This window comes from Vigna umbellata, chromosome 4 (assembly GCF_029865625.1).
Source record: "Vigna umbellata cultivar VRB3 chromosome 4, Vumbellata_1.0, whole genome shotgun sequence".
Lineage (NCBI taxonomy): Eukaryota > Viridiplantae > Streptophyta > Magnoliopsida > Fabales > Fabaceae > Vigna > Vigna umbellata.
In genome coordinates, this window is record NC_142168.1 from 40,267,596 (window position 1) to 40,289,265 (window position 21,670).

A 21,670-nucleotide genomic window follows, 5' to 3' on the forward strand; every position below is an offset into this window, starting at 1 on the left:
ACCTAATTTCACCAACCCAATACTCTCATTTTTTTTTTTCCTTTTTCTTTTGTCGTTTGTGAAAATTGTACATCAATCATTTAGATTTGAGAGTATTGTTGAAATTGATTATTAAATTTTTATAATAAATTATTGTACCAAAATAGACATGACATGTAATTATATAAACTTGTACAATTTCCATTTGTTGTAATTGTTGGAGTACAATTTCAATTTGATAAGTGATAAATATGTACTTGGAGTTACAAATAAGGTAAAAGTAAACCATATAGGTCCTTATCTAGAAGTAGTAACCTTATTTTAATAAATTTATTTGATTTATAGTTTGTTTTTTTTTATTTATTAATGGGTTAAAAATTTGAAATTGGTTTGAGACACAACAAAATTAGACTTGGATTAAAATTTTGCAAGTCATTTAGTAAAATTCAATATTCAATAATAATGAATTCTAATGCATCATTAGATGAAAACAATAGTTTTTCTTAGAATAAAAATACCTTTTAATTTTGAAATTTTAGTTAAAACATACATTTAAAAAAGTCAGAAGAATTTAAGAGAGTTGAAAATTGACAGTAAAAATAAGTAAAATTAATAATATTCAATAATGAATTATAATGCATCACTACATGAAAACTATAGTTTTTTTTAAGAAAGAAATTACCTTTTAATTTTTGAAATTTTAGTTAAAACATACCTTTAAAAGTGATAAGAATTTAAGGGGAGTTGAGAATTGACAGTTAAAAATTGACCATAAAAATAAGTAAAATCAATAATATTCAATAATGAATTATAATGCATCACTAGATGAAAACCATAGTCTTTTTAGAATAAAAATACCTTTTAACTTTTGAAATTTTAGTTAAAACATACATTTAAAAATGATAAAAATTTAAGCGAAATTGAAAATTGACCGTAAAAATAAGTAAAATTAATAATATATAAGTAAAAGTATTTATAAAATTATTATTTTAAAGTTTTAAGTTGAGAATATTTTTATGATATTTTATATAAACTTGTTTAAGATACACTAGTTCGAATCTTTTTAATATATTTTTAAAAAAAAATTGGAAGAATTAAAATAAATATATAAAATTTTTGATAATATAAAATATATAAAATATATTAAAATTAAAAACAAACTTTTATGTATTTATTAATTTTCATATAGAAAAAAATTGGCTGCCAAAATCTCTTGTAAGCCTTTTAAGCTCCGTCACTAACATTTAACTTAATAATTTCTAATTTTATATACCAACTTGTTAACAATTCAAATTACCAAATTTTCTTGGGTCTTCCCCAGAAATAAATAGCAGAACATTCTTTAGTAAAACTATTTTACACATCTCTCTTTTATATATATAAACATAATAGACACTAAGGTTTCAAATTCCCAATAAATAAATAGAATTCAAATAAGTTAAAATGAGATGAAAAGTAAAAAAGAATTGATAAAAAACAACTAATATTATCTTAACCAAAAACATAAACATATATTTTAATTCAAAAATTAAAACATAGACAGAATGAACATTTTTGCATCTTAGTAAAAAAACAACATCAGAATAAGATAAATCATACTTAAACAAATGGACCACGAAAGTTTAAATCTGTTAGAGTTATTAATATAATTTACACAGCAATTGAATTTAAAGATATTGGTTTTATATGATAATGATTTTTGGATTCAGATATGAACAGAAAATCTTGCATAAAATACAAATAAGTCAAAATCTAGATATATAAAAAAAAAACTCACAAAACTTATTTTCTAAAAGTATTTCAGCATGATGGTAACAATATTTAATATTAAAAGGATGTAAGAAGTTATAGATGGAAGATTTGTTTTTCTTGATGCAAGAATAAAGGCAAAAGAACTTTGTCCCACTATAATTGAGCATGCTTCTTGGATGAGGATGAGGATGAAGTGGACTTGACTTGATATCAAAAAGAAAGAAACATGATTAATGGAAAATTATGTGTGGTTCTTTGAAAGGAGTGAGAAGGGTGGCAGCTTTTACTGTTCAAAAATTTACCACTTTTGAACAAATCTAAGAGAATGGTTCTTTTTCTGATGGAATATATCAATTTGAGGTAATCTGAAATTTGCTAAGCTTATCTTATTGTTCTACAATTTGATATTTTGTGGTAAATATCTTAAACTACACTTTATCATTAACCTCTGTAAACATATCAGAAACCATGTCATTATACTTGGAATTGTTGATGATGTTGTGTGAATCCAACTTAGCAGAAATATAAGAAAAGCAACTTAGCAGAAAGCCAACAAAGAGATATTCATGGGGTCATGGTAGAGTGGGTGGCCAAATCCATCATCAATTTCGAGTCCCCCATAAACCCCACTTCCTCGAGATTCTCACATTCTCAATACTTTTGATTTATAAATTTTGGGGTTTTGGAACTTTACTCAATGGCCAAACCCAGAGAATGTTGGATTCTTCATAGCCCCAAGCACATATATTACCATCTAATACATAAGTTAATCAATTTATAGGTTAAGTTTTCTGAGCAATTCAGCACACCACAAAGCTTGTAGCTTGCAGGTGCCCATATCTAGGCAAATGCATACTGTAACAGGTGAATAAAATAAGCAATGATTTTGATTTTTGACCCCTTTTACACCAAAACAAGAGGAAAAAAATGCCATGGTTTGATGTGAATCTGTATGATGTTCACTCATACGATTAAAATATAATTGTCTCTCTCATTGTCCAGTGTGCTTCTTTGGCTTTTCTTACTCTGGTGTGAATAAATAATTGTTAAAGCTCTTTTTGTTTCCTTGGCAAGTGCATGATTAAGAAGGCTCAAGTGAATTGCCAACTATGTCCTTGCCATATTCTCTCCCTGCCATGTGTCATTTGAATTTACCTTCAATTGGTTCATTTTTAAGGGCATAACAACACATTATCTTCGTTTAAAGAACCTGCCTCTGTGACAGGCATGCTATGCTAGTTCCCTTTATATTATCAAAAGCCTGTTTTATTTTCTTGGGTCTGACACAAGATTTTTGGTGAATGGGATTCTGCACTTGTTTTGAAAATCACTGCGAAGAAAGAACACTCACTCATTTGAGAAAACTGTTGTTATAGCCTCATTATCTTTATCCTTTAGTACTACTACTACCATCAGGTGTTTTCCCCGTAGTGTTTGGTTCTTGGGATATTTCAATTGAATGGGAAAGCCAAGAGGAGGAGAAGCTGCTCTTTGTTTTGTGGTTTTCTTCTGGTTTTGGAGCTCTTCCCATGCTTTGCTCTCTCCAAAGGGAGTAAACTTTGAAGGTAAAGTTGAACTTTTGTCTTTTCTAGTTCCGTAGATTTGTGCAAAAGTTTAGCATTCTATGTCTTCAAATCAGTTCATTGAGGAGGATTTAGAACTGAGTCTTTGTGTGTCTCTTGATGTAGTGCAAGCTTTAATCGGGATAAAAGCTTTTCTTGTGGATCCCCATGGTATTCTAGATAATTGGGATGCGGATGCAGTTGATCCATGCAGCTGGAATATGGTCACGTGTTCCCCTGACAATCTTGTTGTTAGCCTGTGAGTCTCTCTTCAATCTTCTTCTTCTACATTTTCAAGTTGGAATAGTTTCTTCAAAACAAAGGATAAAATGTTAAACATTCCACAGCAACAAGTTTCAAGCTTGTATTGGAAAATGTTTTAACAGTTTGATGAACCTGGTTCTGCATTGTATAGGGGCATTCCCAGCCAAAATTTATCTGGTATTCTATCTCCAAGCATAGGAAACCTGACATATCTTCAGACTGTGTAAGAATCAGAAAGCACTATGAATTCTATAACTCTCTAAGATGGTTGTTTCTTAATTTTATCAGTCTCATCAGTACTAAGATAGGTGTTTTTGACTACTTTTCAGGGTGCTACAAAATAACAACATAACTGGTTCAATCCCTTCAGAGATAGGAAAACTTTCCAAGCTTCAAACTCTTGATCTCTCTGACAACTTCTTCAATGGGGAGATTCCTCCCTCTCTGGGTCACCTGAGAAGCCTCCAGTACTTGTAAGCATTTATGAGCTATGAATGAAGCTTAGAATATATAATATTGTCAGTGTTTCCTACCAGGTTTCTTGAGATAAATGGTTATTGGAATGGTTTCAGGAGGCTCAATAATAACAGTTTTGATGGAGAATGCCCAGTGTCACTAGCTAACATGGCGCAGCTTGCTTTTCTGTAATCTTCATGACCATTTTCTTTTTCTCTCTCTGCATTAATTTTGTTCTTTGTATTTCCAAAGATGAGTTCTTGTTTGTGATTATCTATTCAGTGACTTGTCCTACAATAATCTGAGTGGCCCTATACCTAGAATTTTGGCCAAATCCTTCAGGTAAAACTTTCTTTCTCTTTGATAACATCAATCAATGTATTTCTGTGTCTTCAAAATGCATTAAAATTTTGTACTTACTTCAAATTCTTCTTATTCCCTTGTGTTGTTTCAGTATTGTAGGAAACCCCTTAGTCTGCACCACAGGAAAAGAAAAAAATTGCCATGGGATGACACTTATGCCCATGTCGATGAACTTGAACAGTTCTGAGAGTAAGATCCCTTCACAGTTGCTAATAAATTTCTTAAATTGAATGATTTTTCCAAACAACACTCTGTGATTTGTATTTTGATAAATTTTTACAGTAATTGTACTAATGTTGATAGCAAATCTCTTTGCTTCCATAGATGCTTTACCATATGGTAGAACAAAGGCTCACAAAATGGCCATTGCCTTTGGTCTGAGTCTTGGATTCCTCTGCTTGGTAGCTTTTGGTCTTGGACTTATTCTATTGAGGAGGTACAAGCGTAAACAAAAGTCATTCTTTGATGTTAAAGGTATACTTCCCATAAAAAACCTTTAGTAGAAGCTTACAATTATGCATCTTTATTATACTTAAGGTTGTATAGTACATATCTCAAATTTTGAATAAATTTGGTCCAACTATAATAGTTCCTCCAATATCTGTCTTAATTCTGAATCACTATAGACCATCATCATGAAGAAGTCTACCTTGGAAACTTGAAGAGGTTCCAACTACGTGAACTCCAGATTGCTACTAACAACTTCAGCAACAAAAACATCCTCGGCAAGGGTGGTTTTGGACATGTCTACAAGGGAATTCTCCCAGATGGCACTCTTGTAGCAGTGAAGAGGCTTAAAGATGGCAATGCAACTGGAGGAGATATACAATTTCAGACTGAAGTTGAAATGATAAGCTTGGCGGTGCACCGGAACCTCCTCAAACTGTATGGATTTTGCATGACACCAACAGAAAGGCTTTTGGTTTATCCTTACATGTCCAATGGCAGTGTTGCTTCTAGGCTCAAGGGTGAGTTCAATTGTAGACAAAATCACTTTCTTTTATACGAATTTGGATTCTCTACTAGATTTTTCTGTATTGGTCCTCTGCCGTGCTTTCAAAATACACTGATGGATATTGATTTTTATGTTTTAAAATATATTAAAAAGATTTTTAAAGTACCAACATCAGTGTATTGTTAATGCTCGACAAAGGACAGCACCAAAAAACCCAATAGAGACTCATCTCTGACAAAGCTTTTGAATAAAAATTGGTTAGTGTATTATTAGACTTGGGCTTTATTTGAACATATTAAATGAGAGTAAAATGAATGAAGCTTGTAAGTTAAAATCAATTTGTGCTCTAAAGAATTTGAGTTACGGTTAATTAATTTTAACCTATGAGGCATGGATATTTCCAGGTAAGCCAGTGTTGGATTGGGGCACAAGGAAGCAGATTGCCATAGGAGCAGCAAGGGGACTGCTATACCTTCATGAGCAGTGTGATCCAAAGATAATCCACAGAGATGTGAAGGCTGCAAACATATTGCTTGATGACTATTGTGAGGCAGTGGTAGGGGATTTTGGGTTGGCTAAGCTTTTAGATCATCAAGATTCACATGTCACAACTGCAGTGAGGGGAACAGTGGGGCATATAGCACCAGAGTATCTTTCCACAGGGCAATCTTCTGAGAAGACCGACGTCTTTGGATTTGGCATTCTGCTTCTTGAATTGATTACTGGCCAGAGGGCACTGGAATTTGGAAAAGCAGCCAACCAAAAAGGAGCCATGCTTGATTGGGTAAGTCTCTTTCCCTTTGTTGTTCATTTAAGTTCTTTTTTCCCACTTTTGTTGGCACAAAGAGTTATTGTGTGTGTGCTTTTAAGGAGGTGAGGTAGTTGTGTTTAGATGAACATGGTTGCAATTTACTAAGAATAGAGCTTAACTCATTCATTCTTCTTTTTCCTCAAAAAGATTTTGTTTGATTTTTTTCTCAAAACAATTTGGTTTTTCCAAAAGTTAAAATAAGTACTTGTTCTTACTTTTGGATAACTGCAAAAGGAAACACTAAAGAGATTTGACACGAATGAGCCATAAGGTTAAGACACCATATCTAACCTAAAACCTTAAGAGAATAAGTTTGTGGGTTTTCTTTCTTATAATATACTATTTATCATGTTCATTCCTACTCAATGTAGGATGAAAATTTACACTTGGAATCCTAACACTTGCATTGAAAATGCCAGTCTATGTGAGTTCAGAACATGTATCTAAACATACTGTTCGTCCAACGTGAGTTTGGAAGCACAATCACCAACTGTCAAAAGTAACCAACATGTTCTTTTCATAGAAAATCCATCAAATAGAACACCTACTACATTTGAGTAAATTATTTTCTTTCCTCGAACATCCTTTAATCAGAGTCAAGAACAACTACATTACAGTAAATTATGTTGTTTTCAAAGTAGTAAGGATGTGTTTGGACTAAATTTCAGTCGAACATATCCTACATGTTTTCAATATTTTTGCTTCTATATTGTGTATTGGAACAAGAATCAAACAAACAGTATTGACATATTGACTCTCAGGTACGGAAAATCCATCAAGAGAAGAAGCTTGAGTTGCTTGTGGACAAGGATCTGATGAGCAACTATGACAGGATTGAGCTTGAGGAAATTGTTCAAGTGGCACTCTTGTGCACACAATATCTTCCCGGCCACAGGCCTAGAATGTCAGAAGTTGTACGCATGCTTGAAGGTGATGGTCTTGCAGAGAAATGGGAAGCTTCTCAAAGTGCTGACAACAGCAAATGCAACAAACCACATGAACTCTCTTCATCAGATAGGTATTCTGACCTCACTGATGACTCTTCTTTGTTGGTCCAAGCAATGGAACTCTCAGGCCCCAGGTGAATTTTTCATACTCATTTTTAGCTCTTTTACATTCACGTTGCTTTTTCTTTCTCATTTGGGTTTCTAGCTTCCTAAAGAAAGTATATGAAATTCAACAACTTGTGATCACTGAGTCCATTTATATGTTGTATGATAGAAGAAGCCTTCAAAGCTGAAAAGGGCTTTTCTTTTTGTTTTGCTTTTTCAAATGTATATATGCTTATTTGTTAAAGATGAATTTGTAGTGCAAAGTTTTGTAAAGTTAAGAGAAATTAAATGCCAGGTTTTCAGTGAAGAGGGTACTAAAAATTATCTTACTTGCCTTCTATTTTCTTATGTTCCATGCTTAATATAGATTTATTAGAGATATTCATCATTTTACCATTTTTGTTTATTCTTCATTTCGATTCCAATTTGTAATTTTAATTTGTTTATTGCTTTAGATTTAATTTCCTATGCGAATAGTTAGAGTCCCGTAAATCATTAAAAAAAGCGATTAAACTTTTGCGTCCTTGAGATTTTGAGAGATTGTCTATTTGTTCTTTCATTTATTTAAACAAGTTCTAGATAAAATTTTTTTTATGGGATAATCTTTGTGATACTCATTTCGTTCTTACCCTAAATATTATATATTTTTGTTGTCCTTTTATATAATGCGTTTTACATTTAAAATTAAAAAAGTTGAAAATGGAAGAATATATTTTATAACTTAAATATGGTTCGATTCTCTATTGGGTTCTTGTGTGTTGTGTCTTTAAAATAAAGTTGTTAATATGCTTTAATATTTAATGTATTAAAATGAGTGTATTTAAAGACGTCTAAGAAAAATAACACCAAAATCAACAAAATATCTGAACTCGCGAGTAAGATCACGAACCACTTTGTCATTAATACATGTTTAAACTACTTAATGTTTTCCAATATTTTTAAATAGTTTAACTAATATTTTATTTAATCTTAATATTATTTGTATATTAACAAGAAATTAAAAAAAAAACTTTAATAGTACATTTATTTAACACATCTTTTTATCATTGGATAAAACTATAAAAGGAAAATAAAAGGTGTCATCGTATATTAGATTTTAGTACGGGACTTTTAAAGCATTACTTTTAATATATTTTGCTATATGATATCACATAGTAAATAAAATACTCTGACAACTTTATAAAATTTTAGAATTAAAAAGATTTTCTCTTATTTGCTCTCCTTATAGGAATCATGTTATCTATAGCCTAATTCGGCCGACCGATGAAGCTTTGAGACCATTCCTATTTCGGTCTCTCAAAATTCTCGTCTCAGGTGTTTTTCTCTTGTCATGATATATAAAATCAACAGACAAGTGAGAGCATACTACAACTTCTCAATAAGAGATGAATAATATCACTTATGGAGGCGTTTTGAAGAGAGAAAAGTTATTTAAAAATACTTAGTTATAGAAAAGTTTCTTATTCATAAAATTTTGTTCTTATTCCATACAAGTACTACAGAGATATCTTAAACAAATTGTTGCAACCAATGGTTGCAATCAAAATTATGATGAACCAGAAATCAAAGTTAAAATTTTGAAATCGTTATCACAATTTATTCTAAAAAATTATGAAATATCACAAAAATAAGAATATAGTATTTGAAATTGAATTTTGGATTCAGATGCCACTTACACATAAAGAAAGCACTAACACCTTATAAAGTAGACATGAGTTTGATCAGCTACGTAAAAAAGCTATTAAGAAATTTATCAAGAAATCAACTCTGTGACCAACAGTCATTTCGCAAGAATTCGCAAGAAGGCTATATAAAGAATATTCAAAATTTTCATTTATTTTTCCCAATAAATAAGAATAATATGAAAGAAAGAAAAAGTTAATTTTTGGACGGGAGAATAATTGATCCCGCTCTTACATGTTCTTTATTAAATGAAATTCCTCGTGTTGCAGTTTGCTTAACCTGTAACATAAATCTTATTCACTGATTCAATATTCAACCCACCTTCAAAATTTGGCTTTTGTAATCTGGTTAACTTTCCCAAATCGGATAATTAACACTGAAATACCTAATTAAAAAACTTTTTAAAACATTGTGATGTGTTATGACGAGATGTAATGTCAAGAAAAACAATATTTTTTTTACTTATATAGACAAATTTACTGTAGCAATTACAAAAATAGGAAAATTTTAAAAAAATTATGCGAGCAAGTTGTGCAGCTCACACAAGTTTAAATAGTGAAGTCGTGCACTTTCCACACGACTTTGCACTACTTTTGTTTTGATTCTATTGATATTGAAAGTCGTCAACCTCCTAAGATTTTAAGATGATGTAATCGATTATAATAAATATGTAATTCATAACATTACGTTGAAGGTTCAATCTCAATATAAAGTCATTTTGGAGCAAGAAGACTTCTAATTTTAACAACTTTATAATTTTTATTTATGTAATCATATTTTTTTAAAATATTTTTATTTATGTAGTTACTGTACCAAATTTTCCTACACACATAAAAACCAAAAAAAGAGAAAGGATAAGAACTTAATTCATTTTTATTTTAATAACTTTTAGTAAGGGCAAATACGGGATTTTAAAATTTAGGGGATGCAGGAAGAAAAAAAATGCAGGAATAAATGGCCGAAAGTTCATAATGTGCGGCCTTGTAAGTTGTGGGCCTAGCCCAATGGCTACCAATTTAAGATCAAAACAGTGAAGCGGTAAAGTGCGGATTAGGGTTTTGTTTTGTATTTGTGAGACCGGTGAAGGTTTGTGTGTGAGAGAGAGGAGGAAACATGAAGACGATTCTATCTTCCGAAACGATGAACATTCCCGACGGCGTGAGCATCAAAGTTCACGCGAAAGTGATCGAGGTGGAAGGACCTCGTGGAAAATTGGTGCGAGATTTTAAACATCTCAACCTCGATTTTCAGCTCATCACCGACGAGAATGGCAAGAAGAAGCTGAAGATCGATGCCTGGTTCGGATCTCGCAAAACCTCCGCCGCCATTCGCACCGCCCTAAGCCACGTTGACAACCTCATCACCGGTGTCACCAAGGGCTACCGCTACAAGATGAGGTTTGTCTACGCCCACTTTCCCATTAACGCCAGCATCGCCAACGACAACAAATCCATTGAAATCCGAAACTTCCTTGGCGAGAAGAAGGTTTATTTTCAATTTCTTAGTTATTTATTTTTTATTTAAATATGCTTTTAGTCGTGTGTAGTTTGATAGTTTTTATTTTTTAATTTTGTTCTGTATTTACCTATTTATTTATTTATTTTAGTCTCTATACCTTTTTCTTGTATCCATTCTTTCAAGCTTTAAATAAGTAGTCCTTAACATTCACATACAAAATAGCATTTATTGTACAGAGCTTTAAAAATGTTTAGTAGTGTTATACACCAGTATAGTTTCTTAGTAAATAATCTGAAAGCTTCTCTGCCAATGTTGCAGAATGAAACGCGTGAGTTTAATTAATAAATTTCTTTTGACTAGAAAAAATTGCATTTTTAATCTTTCGGCGTTTCACAATGTATGATTTTGACCTCTCAAGTTAAAATTAAGCAAATTAGGCTTCCAAGCGTTGTATTTGTATGCTTTCTTTTTCTTTTAAATTCCGATTGTATAGTTGAGATCTTCAGGTATCATTACTGTGCGATTTTTATTTACACTCGTAGTTTTGTTAGCATTTACTTTAATGAATTTTAATGTTTTGGATATCAAAATGTGTGATTTGGTCTTTGAAGCTAAAATCACGTAAATTAGGTTTCCAGTATTGTATATGCATGATTTTAGTCTTCCGATTGTTTAAATTTGTTCTGAAGGTATATCACTGCTGAGCGATTTTGGTTTACTCTCCAACTTCTGGTTTAATATTTGATATAGAAATTTGCAATCTTAATCTTCTACGCAAGCAGGTTTCTAAGTGTTGTATGCTATTAATATGATTTTTATTTCCTAAATTTCAGTCGTGTAATCATAACGGTTTTGACTTCTTTGCCATATTTTTTAAATATTTAATGAATTTTATTGGTGTGACAATGGTTGATGACGAACTATCTTAATAAAATTTTGGTTACAGGTGAGGAAAGTGGATATGCTTGAGGGTGTGTCTGTTGTTCGATCAGAAAAAGTGAAGGACGAGTTGGTTTTGGATGGAAATGACATAGAGCTTGTTTCCAGGTCTTGTGCTCTCATTAACCAGGTATGTTTATCTTATTTCTCCCAAAGCCTTCTCTAATTTACCTTGTTTAGACTTTAATTGTGTTTTTCGTTTGTTTGCTTTGCTACAGAAATGTCATGTTAAAAACAAGGATATTCGGAAGTTCCTTGATGGTATTTACGTCAGTGAGAAGGGAACAATACTAGTAGACGAGTAGAGTAGATTATGCTGCTGTTCTTTTGGATTGGACATCTTTTTTGTGCTATCATTTTGAGTTTGGATTCAGAATTTTGTGTTGTTTGACTTTTTTATGGAAATGTTTTCTTTGAAATTTACTAATCCAACATGCTTGGAATGAAACATTTGCTGAATTTTACTTATTTCTATAGTGAGAGATGAATGTGGTTGATATGAAGTCATAATGAAAAGTTGCATTATTAGGGTAGGTTGATACAATTCTAAAAACTGATTTTTATAGAGTATTAAGATTACTCATACAGCTGATGGAGGGTGTTGTAAGACAGAGTAGTGAATTGAAGCAGAGTATCTTCAAATGATGAAAACGAAAGCTTTATGTTTTTGGATCTTAAAATCATTTGTTTCCGACACGATTTAACTTAAGTTTTTGATGAGGAATTGGTTTTCGAGTGTATGGAGGAGTTATTTTATAAAATAGTTTGTAAAGTGAAAACCAGAGGGGAATCAAACATGAGCAAGTGTGTGGTGTTATAGCATTTTCACCATTTGCATTAGCAGGCCAACTTTCTCATTCTGCTGCTGGAATTATATGTTAACTTTCTTATCTTCTATATATACTTTCTTTGCCTAATTTTTATTTTAGATTTCACTTTTCTTTGATTTACCCGTCAACTGCTTCAGGACATGATGAAGGTGCAAAAAGCAAGTCCCCAACTAAATATCAAAGGACATTGCTAGCAGCACCCTCTATGTTTTCAACCCCAACCTTTTGTTCTTTTTTCTTTTTACAGAACATTCCTGAGCGAATTAAAATTCTGTCATGCTAGTTTGTTATAAAAATTTACACAACCAAATATTAGTTGAACACAGGTAAATTAATTAATGTCTAAAGTAAACTTTTTTTTATTGTTAACACAAAATTATAAAGTAACCTTATTCTTATAAGGTTCAAAAGCCGTGTTTTTCTCTCTCCCTCGCCGTATATTTAACCTTGATTACGTGAATTTAGAGTGAATATTTAATAAGATTAAACCTATGCAAGATTAAACACGGTATAAAAGTTAATATTTAAGTATAACAACATGATAGAATTATTCTAATTAATGCGAAGTTTAGAGAGTACCGTAAGCACTTAACTTGATTGTTTAATCTGGTCAGCAATGTCAATCACCATGTTTTTAGGGTACGTAACATGATTTGGGTCGACATGGTTTATCTTAAGTACTTGAATGTCAATCTTAAATAAAAGAAAAAAGAAAAGAAAAAAAACAAACCATGAATATAACACTCACAAGAAAAAGTGAGTTCCGTTAGGGGGGAATCGAACTTTCAATAAAGAAAATTGTTTCGCCATCTTTCTAAATGGATATACGATTTATATTGTATGATTGAATGTGCGAATGCAAAGTTTGCATGCACTTTTTTATCTTCGTGGACATGAATATTTGACCTAAGATATAAAAACAAAACACTAAAATTATACTATCTTTCAATTCCATGGTAGATTCGGCCACGTGATTGCTTTATACCCATTATGAGAGATGGAATTGGTAATTTGAAATCTTAAAGTGAGGAAGAAAAGAGAAGTTTAGTTGCACTTTTTCTCTTTAAATTTTAGGTTGTCATGGTCTAGGAATATTAGAATAATCAAAATCTGCAATGTTATTTGTTACATGTTGTTGGCCTTCACTTTTCTTCCACACTCACCAAGATTCACATTTCATGGTTGCAATTGCAAAGCAATGAAGAAACCAAACCAGAGTTCACAGTTGTGTTCAGACTTAGAATATTCTTAGTTTAACTCATACACCAGAAATTCCACAAATACACTCATGTGAATTGGATCCTTTCTAGATTAACTTTCAAAAATTAAATAATTGCTAAAATTAAAAGGGTCATCATTCTCCTTTAATTTCATATAATACTTTCACTGATAAGGTATACTAACTTTAGTTCAACATGTTAACCTTTTCTTCTCTGTATAAATTTTCTAGTCCAAACACAGAGACTTAAGACTGTAGCTAGGTGGTCCTCAAAAGTGGCTGCACTTTTTTACTTTTGAAAAGCTTTGAAGTACACATGGAATGAAGTTAGAGAAAGAATGTGGATGCTGTTGTTACACATTTGTACGGATTTATACTCTTCTTTGTGCTGATCTACTGGATATCTCACTAATATTCACCAACTATCAGATGAGCTTCAGATAGTTACTTCCACCCTTCAAATTGATTCTCAAGACAAAAAAAAAAAACTCCCTTTAGTTAGGTCCAATTTTTCTTTTCTTTACTATTCTGGTTTCAGGTTCATAGAATTTTAAGATTTTTCTATTAAATTACTAAATCTTGTGTGCCTTTGTGTCTCGATTAACTTATTCTTTCCCAACTGGAAAGAAGAAAAAGTTATTTGTATTCATATAACGTTTGAGTTATCATAATTCAATTTGGAATATTAAAACTAAGTGTGATATATTTAGAGTTGTGAATGTAATAATAACATATGAGTAAATTTTAATGTTCTTTTTCATTGGTTCACAAGATAAGTAATTTGAAAGCTTTCACATAAATGAATTAAGGTTAATTTTGAAATAAGACTTCAATTAACTCTTAATTATTGTTCAAAATTTAAATATTCTAAATTTTAAATTGATCTTTAAATTGACCTTTAATTATTTTTTATTATTTTTAACTTAATTGCAAGAAGTCTAATCTAATTTATCTAAGTCTAACTTGACTTGGTTTGAATTGACATTACATGACTTACACATTTTTTTAGTTATACTAACACGACTCAATTTGATATTACCTTGACTTCAATTAAGTTCGACCTAACTTGATCAAGCTTTGACTTTATATTGAACTGGGTTAGACCCAACAACCTAAATTAAGTTCATTCTAACCTAATCAAAAATAACTTTGGATTAAACCCTGACCAATTCAACTTGACTTGGGTTAACCTAACCCAATTTTCTTGTGTTTAAAACAACTTAACTTGACTTTGACTCGACCAGATCCAATCTTGCATTATTTAAACACTCAACCAAACTTTTGTTGACTAAGACCCAACTTGACCTGATTCAATTGAACCTCACTTAAACAAACATGGATTCAACCTCGACTTAGTTTAGATCTCATCTTAACTTGATCTAACATGATCCAATTTGGTTGTGGTTTGACCTAAACTTAACTCAACCTAACCTAGACTAAGATCAACATGAGTTAGATTTAAATATGGCTTTCATACATGCAATTTTTTTTCTCAATAAATGTTTTTCTATTTTAATTTTTAATATTTTATTTAATAATCCTTGGATTGGTTTTGATGTATGAGACTTTTAAGCCTTTGATCTGATTTTTTTTTAATCCAGTGCACTTTTTATGTAGTGGTTTGGGTCAAGTTAACAAGCTCGATGTATATGTACTATGGAAATGTTTGTGTCTCATTGATTGCAGTTGGCTACATACAAATTATTTAACAAACTTTAAAACTTCATATTTACAGTATTCATAGTCCTAATTAAGTTTTGTGGTGGACTTACATTTGGATTTGGAGAAAATATATAAATATGAACATGATACTAAATCTTTAAATCCCATATTTCTAGGCTGAAAAGGAATTAATAATACTAACATTTTGCTTCATCATGGTGTGAGCCCCAGGGGCATCAATAAGACCCTCCCAAGCATAAATGGTTAATCTTTTGCACTCTTTCTAAATGGCATATTGCCACATGTGTGAATGAAAGTGTAAAAGAACAGTTGAGCTGCACTTTTAGCCATCGTGGAAATGAATATTTCACAAAAAGAACAACACACGTGAAAGAGTTAAATCAAGGTTTGACAAACTCTACCATGAATGAAAGACAATGCTTAATTTTCATCCATTGTGTGATGAGAATGTTAGTAATCTCAGATTTAAAAAATGGTAAGAAAGAGAAGCTCACATTGCACTGAACTTAGTGACTTTAAATAAGGGGCTGTCATGGTCTTCGAATATCAGAATAATCTGTATCTGCAATGCCATTGGTTACATGTTACCTTTATCACTCGCCATTCTCCTCCACAAAGAGGAAGATTCACGTTTCATGGCTGCAAAACAGTGACACCAGAGAGCTGCAGCTGCACACTGCAAAGGGTTGAGTGGTTGGAATATTCCAAGACCCTCTTTGTACACTAAAGTGCACATATGTCACTTCCATGTTCTTCCATCTATTGCTTTCCCTTTTCTCTTCCCATCTTTCTTTTCCTCAAACAGTGTATATTGGACTGTCAAATGCTATTTAAAAGAAGAAAAAACATTATTACCAGCTTGTGTTTGTGTTTATTGTTTAGTTTACTTAAATATAGCTTTTGTGAGTGTTCTAAAGATTAATTTATCAGTGAAAATGATAAGAAAACGACTTTTTATGCTCTAGAAACGCTCTAGAAAAAGTCTGTGGAACTGATCCATGAAGAAAGTTAAATAACAGTGACTGGCTAATGTAATTCCTCTAACTTGTTAATCATTTTAACGGTACAAAAGAAAAAAATGAATAAGGTTGTTGGTAAGAACAGTAATACTATTTTTGCAGTTGAGAGTAGAAATAAGGTTGTCGAAATATTGGTAAAGTAGTCCTTAGTTCAAAGTCATTGAGTGAAGTAAGTGGTCCGAAAAAGTGTGTGCACTTTTAATCTTTAGTAGAGAAGGAACGAGATACATGCAGAACAAACACCCAAGAGATTGCTTTATTCCCATTGTGTGATAAAGACATTGCACATTTTCACTCGCCCTATTTCGCTTTAGATTTAAGGCTATAATGGTTTGGAACATTGCAATGATCTATATCTGCAACGGCATTTGTTAAATTTTTAGTGCTTCAGGTTACTTGCTTCCCCACTGAGAGGAAGATTCATATGTCACAGTCATATACACTCCACACTCCATATATAACTAATTACTTATCTTCACAGTGATTAAATCCTTACACAACCACTGAATTTACGAGAAGAGCATATATTAAGGAGTAACTTGAGATTTTGACTGTTGCATTGCATGCCTAGAGAATCTACTCTGGACCCAAATGTACACGTGTCTCCAAGTTGTGCCACCAACAGTATGAATAAAGGCCTCAACATCTCTTTAATGATTCCAAAAGGCAAAGAAGCAATATAAGACATCTCTTTAATGATTCCAAAACAAAACCCCATCTCCTATTATTTTAGTAAGGAAATCGTTAGCACTTTTTCTAAGTGTTTGGTACAGTAGTTGTATAGGGAAAGATTTATACTTGAAACTAGGGCTTTCTTACCAAAATAGGCAAAAATGGATCATATATTACGAGAATAGGTAAATTCAATTCAAATTACCAAAATGGAAAAGTCGTGGGGGGCCAAAACAACTTCAAATGAAGAAGTCGTGCCCCCTGCATGACTTTATACTGTTCATTTGACCAGCGGTGAAGTTGTGCACCCCAAAAACGACTTTTGGGTCCTGTAATCGATTACAAGATCCTGTAATCGATTACACAATGTTGAAATCGTGACCCCCTTACACGACTTCAGTGTAGTAAGCAAAAATGATACTGGTAATCGATTACGACACTTAATCGATTACCAATGTTTTGAGTGTGCAAGAACCACCCTGGTAAGCGATTACAAGTTTGTTGTAATTGATTACCAGTGTGTTTTGGTTGGTTTACGAAAATTTCTATTGTGTTATAAAACATTATTTGAAGTTAATTATGTGTAATGATTTGAATATTTGTAAGTACACATTGTTGTTGATGACATTGTGATCTATTGTTATGTATAGGAAGAGTAATTAATTTAATGTAAATAGAACAAAGAAAGTAAAATCATAAGACAAAATCATAAATGAAATTTGTAGTCTTTTATTGAATTCAAAATGCATTACAAAAGCAAGAAGCTTAAATAAAAAAAACGAATATCTTCCTAGATATTGCTTTTGTAATGCATTTTGAATTCAATAAAAGACTACAAATTTCATTTATGATTTTGTCTTATGATTTTACTTTCTTTGTTCAATTTACATTAAATTAATTACTCTTCCTATACATAGATCACAGTGTCATCAACAACAATGTGCTTACAAATATTCAAATCATTACACATAATTAACTTCAAATAATGCTTTACAACACAATAGAAATTTTCATAAACCAACCAAAATACATTGGTAATCGATTACAACAAGCTTGTAATCGCTTACCAGGGTGGTTCTTGCACACTTAAAACACTGATAATCGATTACAAAAGTGTCGTAATCGATTACCAGTATCATTTTTGCCTACTACACTGAAGTCGTGCAGGGGGGTCACGATTTCAACATTGTGTAATCGATTACAGGATCTTGTAATCGATTACACGACCCAGAAGTCGTTTTTGGGGTGCACGACTTCACCACTAGTCAAATGAACAGTGTGAAGTCGTGTAGGGGAGCACGACTTCTTCATTTGAAGTCGTTTTGGCCCCCACGATTTTATATTTGGTAAAAATTTGCCCATTTAAGTAATATGCTAAGCAAATATGCCTAGTTTAGTGCAAAAGCCTGAAACAACTAGTAATTATTAAACTGAAAAAACTGGATTTTTCCATTATGTGTATATATCTAAAGTTGATACTTTGGTAACACTGATTACACTGAAAACAATCAAAACCTATTGTCCTTGCTTTTGGTAACCCTGAAACACAAGAAACCACTAGATAAGCAAGAACTTTTGCAGGCCACTAACTTTCTGCCACGATGGCACTCTTGATTCTCCTCCAACACTACTTGGTTCAGCTCACTGAACTCAAACCTTCACACTCACTCACTTCACTTCACTTCACTTCCCTTCTTTCTCCAAAACACACAAATAAACATACACAGAAACCAACCAAGTACAAACACTACTCCACCCCTCATACAATATTTCCACAGACAACATGTTGAAGGAAGGCACCAACAACGTTGGTGGCAGCTCCAGCACCTGGTCACGTGTCTGCGACACGTGCCGGTCAGCTCCATGCATAGTCTACTGCCATGCAGACTCAGCATACCTGTGTTCATCCTGTGATGCTCGTGTCCATGCAGCCAACCGTGTGGCCTCAAGGCACGAGCGTGTGTGGGTGTGTGAAGCGTGTGAACGTGCTCCCGCAGCGTTTCTTTGCAAAGCTGACGCAGCTTCTCTTTGTACTTCGTGTGATGCTGACATTCACTCAGCAAACCCTCTTGCCAGCCGCCACCACCGTGTCCCCATTCTCCCCATCTTGGGTCCCCTCTTGGTGGAACCAGATCACGAACCGGAACATGGTTTCGTGAACGAGGTGGAAGAGGAAGAGGAAGAAGTTTTCGATGAGTACGATGATGAGATTGAAGCTGCTTCGTGGTTGTTGCCACATCCTGTGAAGGGTAACCAAGAGGAGGAGAATGGTTTTTTGTACGGTGATGAGTATTTGGACAACCTTGTGGATTGTAACTCGTGTGGTCACCATAACCAGTTTAGCAACGTTTTTCAGCAGCAGCAGAACTACAACACTGTCCCTCAGAACTATGCAGTGGTTCCAGTTCAGGTGCTGCAACAATTGCAGCACTTTCAACCGGGTTTGGAATTTGACTCGTCAAAAGCTGGGTTCAGTTACGATGGTTCTATTAGCCAAAGCGTAAGGATCTTCCTCTTACTTCTTCTAACAACGGCTTTTTGAATTCTACTTTTTCTTCTTCCAAACTCTTTATTCATCAATTGAATTGTACTCTATCAGATTTTTGCTTAACCTGTGTTCACTCTTCCTTCCCAACTACCAATTTCTTTACTTTTTCCTTTCGTTTCAGAAAAGGTCTTAAATTGCAGTAGCACTCTTTATGGTAGTTTTCTCCCAATTTATGAGGATCAAACATTGTTGATACGATTTTAGGTTCAGTCAAGAAAAGTCTGAAAGATGTTGTAGTCGAAATTTCACTCACAAAGTGATTTTTAAATTTAAAACCTTTGGAACCAAAGTGGGATTTAGAAGCAGTAACTACAGTAGTTCCTTTCCCGTGTTACTCTTATTCATTTCAAAATGTTTCTTATTTCTTTGACTACCCTTTTTCGTTCACTTTTCTGTCTCTGAATGATATCTTTTTGTCGTAAACATAAGTTTTACCCTTTTTAATGTTTCTTGTATTAGCTAGCTAGTTCTAGCTGCGATTCCTTATAAACACATACTTTAAAGGGTAACTTTTTTCACCAATTTTCATCCCTAAACTTTGTTTTCCATCTCATTTTAACACAATTTCATCAATTGTGTGTTAAATTCCCTTAATTCTGAAGCTTCAACACAAAATAAGAGCCTGAGAGCCTGTTTTCTCAAAGCAAAAAAATTGGTGGGGGCATTAATCTGTTGACACCTTTCTTTTATACTTTTTCTCTTTTGCATTTCTTTTCTTTTGTATTTTCTCCTTTCTTTCTGTCATATATCCATTACATCTCTCAATTTTTCTTTCATACCTTTCGTTTTTGTCGTATTTTTTTTTCTTCTGAGATGTGAAACCAACAACAGTTTCACAAAAATGGTTAGCCATGAGCAATCAGTTTACAAAATTTGTGACTAACATCCCTTTTGTTATTGTTACACTTTGTGCTTTATAATAACCTTTGTTGTTGTTAATCCAGGTATCAGTTTCATCAATGGAAGTTGGTGTAGTCCCAGAATCAACAATAAGTGACATCTCAGTGTCCTATTCAAAGTCACCAATAGGGACAAGTGACCTATTTCCTCCCCTTCCCATGCCTTCACATCTTACACCAATGGACAGAGAGGCCAGAGTCCTAAGATATAGGGAGAAAAAGAAGACAAGAAAGTTTGAAAAGAAGATAAGGTATGCCTCAAGGAAGGCTTATGCAGAAACCAGACCACGCATCAAGGGTAGATTTGCAAAGAGAACTGATGTGGAAGCTGAAGTGGACCAAATGCTCTCCACAGCACTCTTCAATGAAGTTGGAGGAACCATTTTCCCATCTTTCTAGGAATGGAAAGAGAATAAATTATCATTAGCCAAGACATAGAAGACAAGGCACCACCACTTTTAATGTAACTTTTATGCTGTCTAATTAGTTTGGACTATTTTTCTGTACTTATGCTTTATAAATATAGTACTTATATATATTAAGTCAGCTAATTCTGAAAATTTTGCCTTATAATTTAATTTCTTAATTTTGTTGTCTGTTTATATTTTTCTTCAAATTTGTATTTGTCCATCGGATTAACATTAACTGGGAAAGTAATATTTACCTAATAAATGAAAGTTAACAGCAAACAAACGGTTTCTCTTCTACCTCAAAATGAAGCCTAAGTTCAGTTGATGTGTGTGGAGTTGAAGAATCAAAAGGCACTAGAAAAAATGTTAATTTAACAGGGGTTTATAGATGGATGTTAAAATGGATGCACATAATAGAAATTTCTCAAACTCCTGATAAGTTTCGGAGGTTTTATATAAAAACTCAGAAAGAAGATTTTTTAAAAATACATGTTAGAAATTTCATATACATAGAATCAATCACTATAATTTCCAGATATTGTTTTAAAAATGAGAAAAAGAAAGAAATATTTAAAGTGTTTTAGATGTACTAAAATGATGTGACGAAAATCATATCTCCTTTCTCCTTCCTGAAGCCACTTGCAGAGATGCTCTTTCTCTCCTCCGTCGTCGATGGGGCTCTGAATCTGAACCCCACCGGACTGGCTAGACTGCTCATGAGGTTTGAGAAGCTTCTCAAGAGTAGGATTTTCAGGACCCCTTTGGGAACGTTTTTGGCTTTCTATAATGCTGTTCTAATAGCTTACTGAATCTTTATTAATGTAGCTTCTTTTCTTGTTTGATTCATTGTTTTCAAAACAAACTGCAGAATGACTAGAATTCATTGGAAGGAGGATGAGGTGCTCAAGTTCTTGGTGAAGCACCTCATAAGTTGGGACTTTTGCTTGCCGGTAAATTGTCTCTGTTCAAATCATTACTAGGGTTTTTCATAAGTTTATAAATTAATCATACCACAATATTTTACGAGATAATCTATTTACTTTATAATTGATAAAAAAAATTGTTTGCTCAAGAAATAAAAATAATGTCTTAGGTTTTTATTCTTTTGGTAAAATT

The 21,670-nt window shown here is 32.8% G+C and overlaps 3 protein-coding genes across 3 annotated transcripts; all 3 read left to right on the top strand.

Annotated features, from left to right (window-relative positions):
* Window positions 1–2,919: 2,919 nt before the first annotated feature.
* Window positions 2,920–7,501, top strand: LOC124835357 (protein CLAVATA3 INSENSITIVE RECEPTOR KINASE 5-like). The gene is made up of 11 exons (XM_047310268.2): window positions 2,920–3,296; window positions 3,420–3,552; window positions 3,709–3,780; window positions 3,887–4,030; window positions 4,130–4,201; window positions 4,296–4,355; window positions 4,468–4,565; window positions 4,701–4,850; window positions 5,003–5,344; window positions 5,736–6,115; window positions 6,904–7,501. Exons 1-11 carry the CDS (start codon window positions 3,191–3,193, stop codon window positions 7,225–7,227), a joined length of 1,881 nt encoding a protein of 626 aa, XP_047166224.1. The 5' UTR covers window positions 2,920–3,190; the 3' UTR covers window positions 7,228–7,501.
* A 2,410-nt stretch (window positions 7,502–9,911) lies between these two features.
* On the top strand, window positions 9,912–11,777 carry LOC124835359 (large ribosomal subunit protein uL6). The gene is made up of 3 exons (XM_047310270.2): window positions 9,912–10,362; window positions 11,282–11,404; window positions 11,493–11,777. Exons 1-3 carry the CDS (start codon window positions 9,991–9,993, stop codon window positions 11,577–11,579), a joined length of 582 nt encoding a protein of 193 aa, XP_047166226.1. The 5' UTR covers window positions 9,912–9,990; the 3' UTR covers window positions 11,580–11,777.
* Window positions 11,778–18,374: 6,597 nt separating this feature from the next.
* LOC124835358 (zinc finger protein CONSTANS-LIKE 2-like) lies at window positions 18,375–20,746 on the top strand. Its single transcript, XM_047310269.2, has 2 exons — window positions 18,375–19,197; window positions 20,190–20,746. Exons 1-2 carry the CDS (start codon window positions 18,481–18,483, stop codon window positions 20,541–20,543), a joined length of 1,071 nt encoding a protein of 356 aa, XP_047166225.2. The 5' UTR covers window positions 18,375–18,480; the 3' UTR covers window positions 20,544–20,746.
* The last annotated feature ends 924 nt before the right edge of the window (window positions 20,747–21,670 follow it).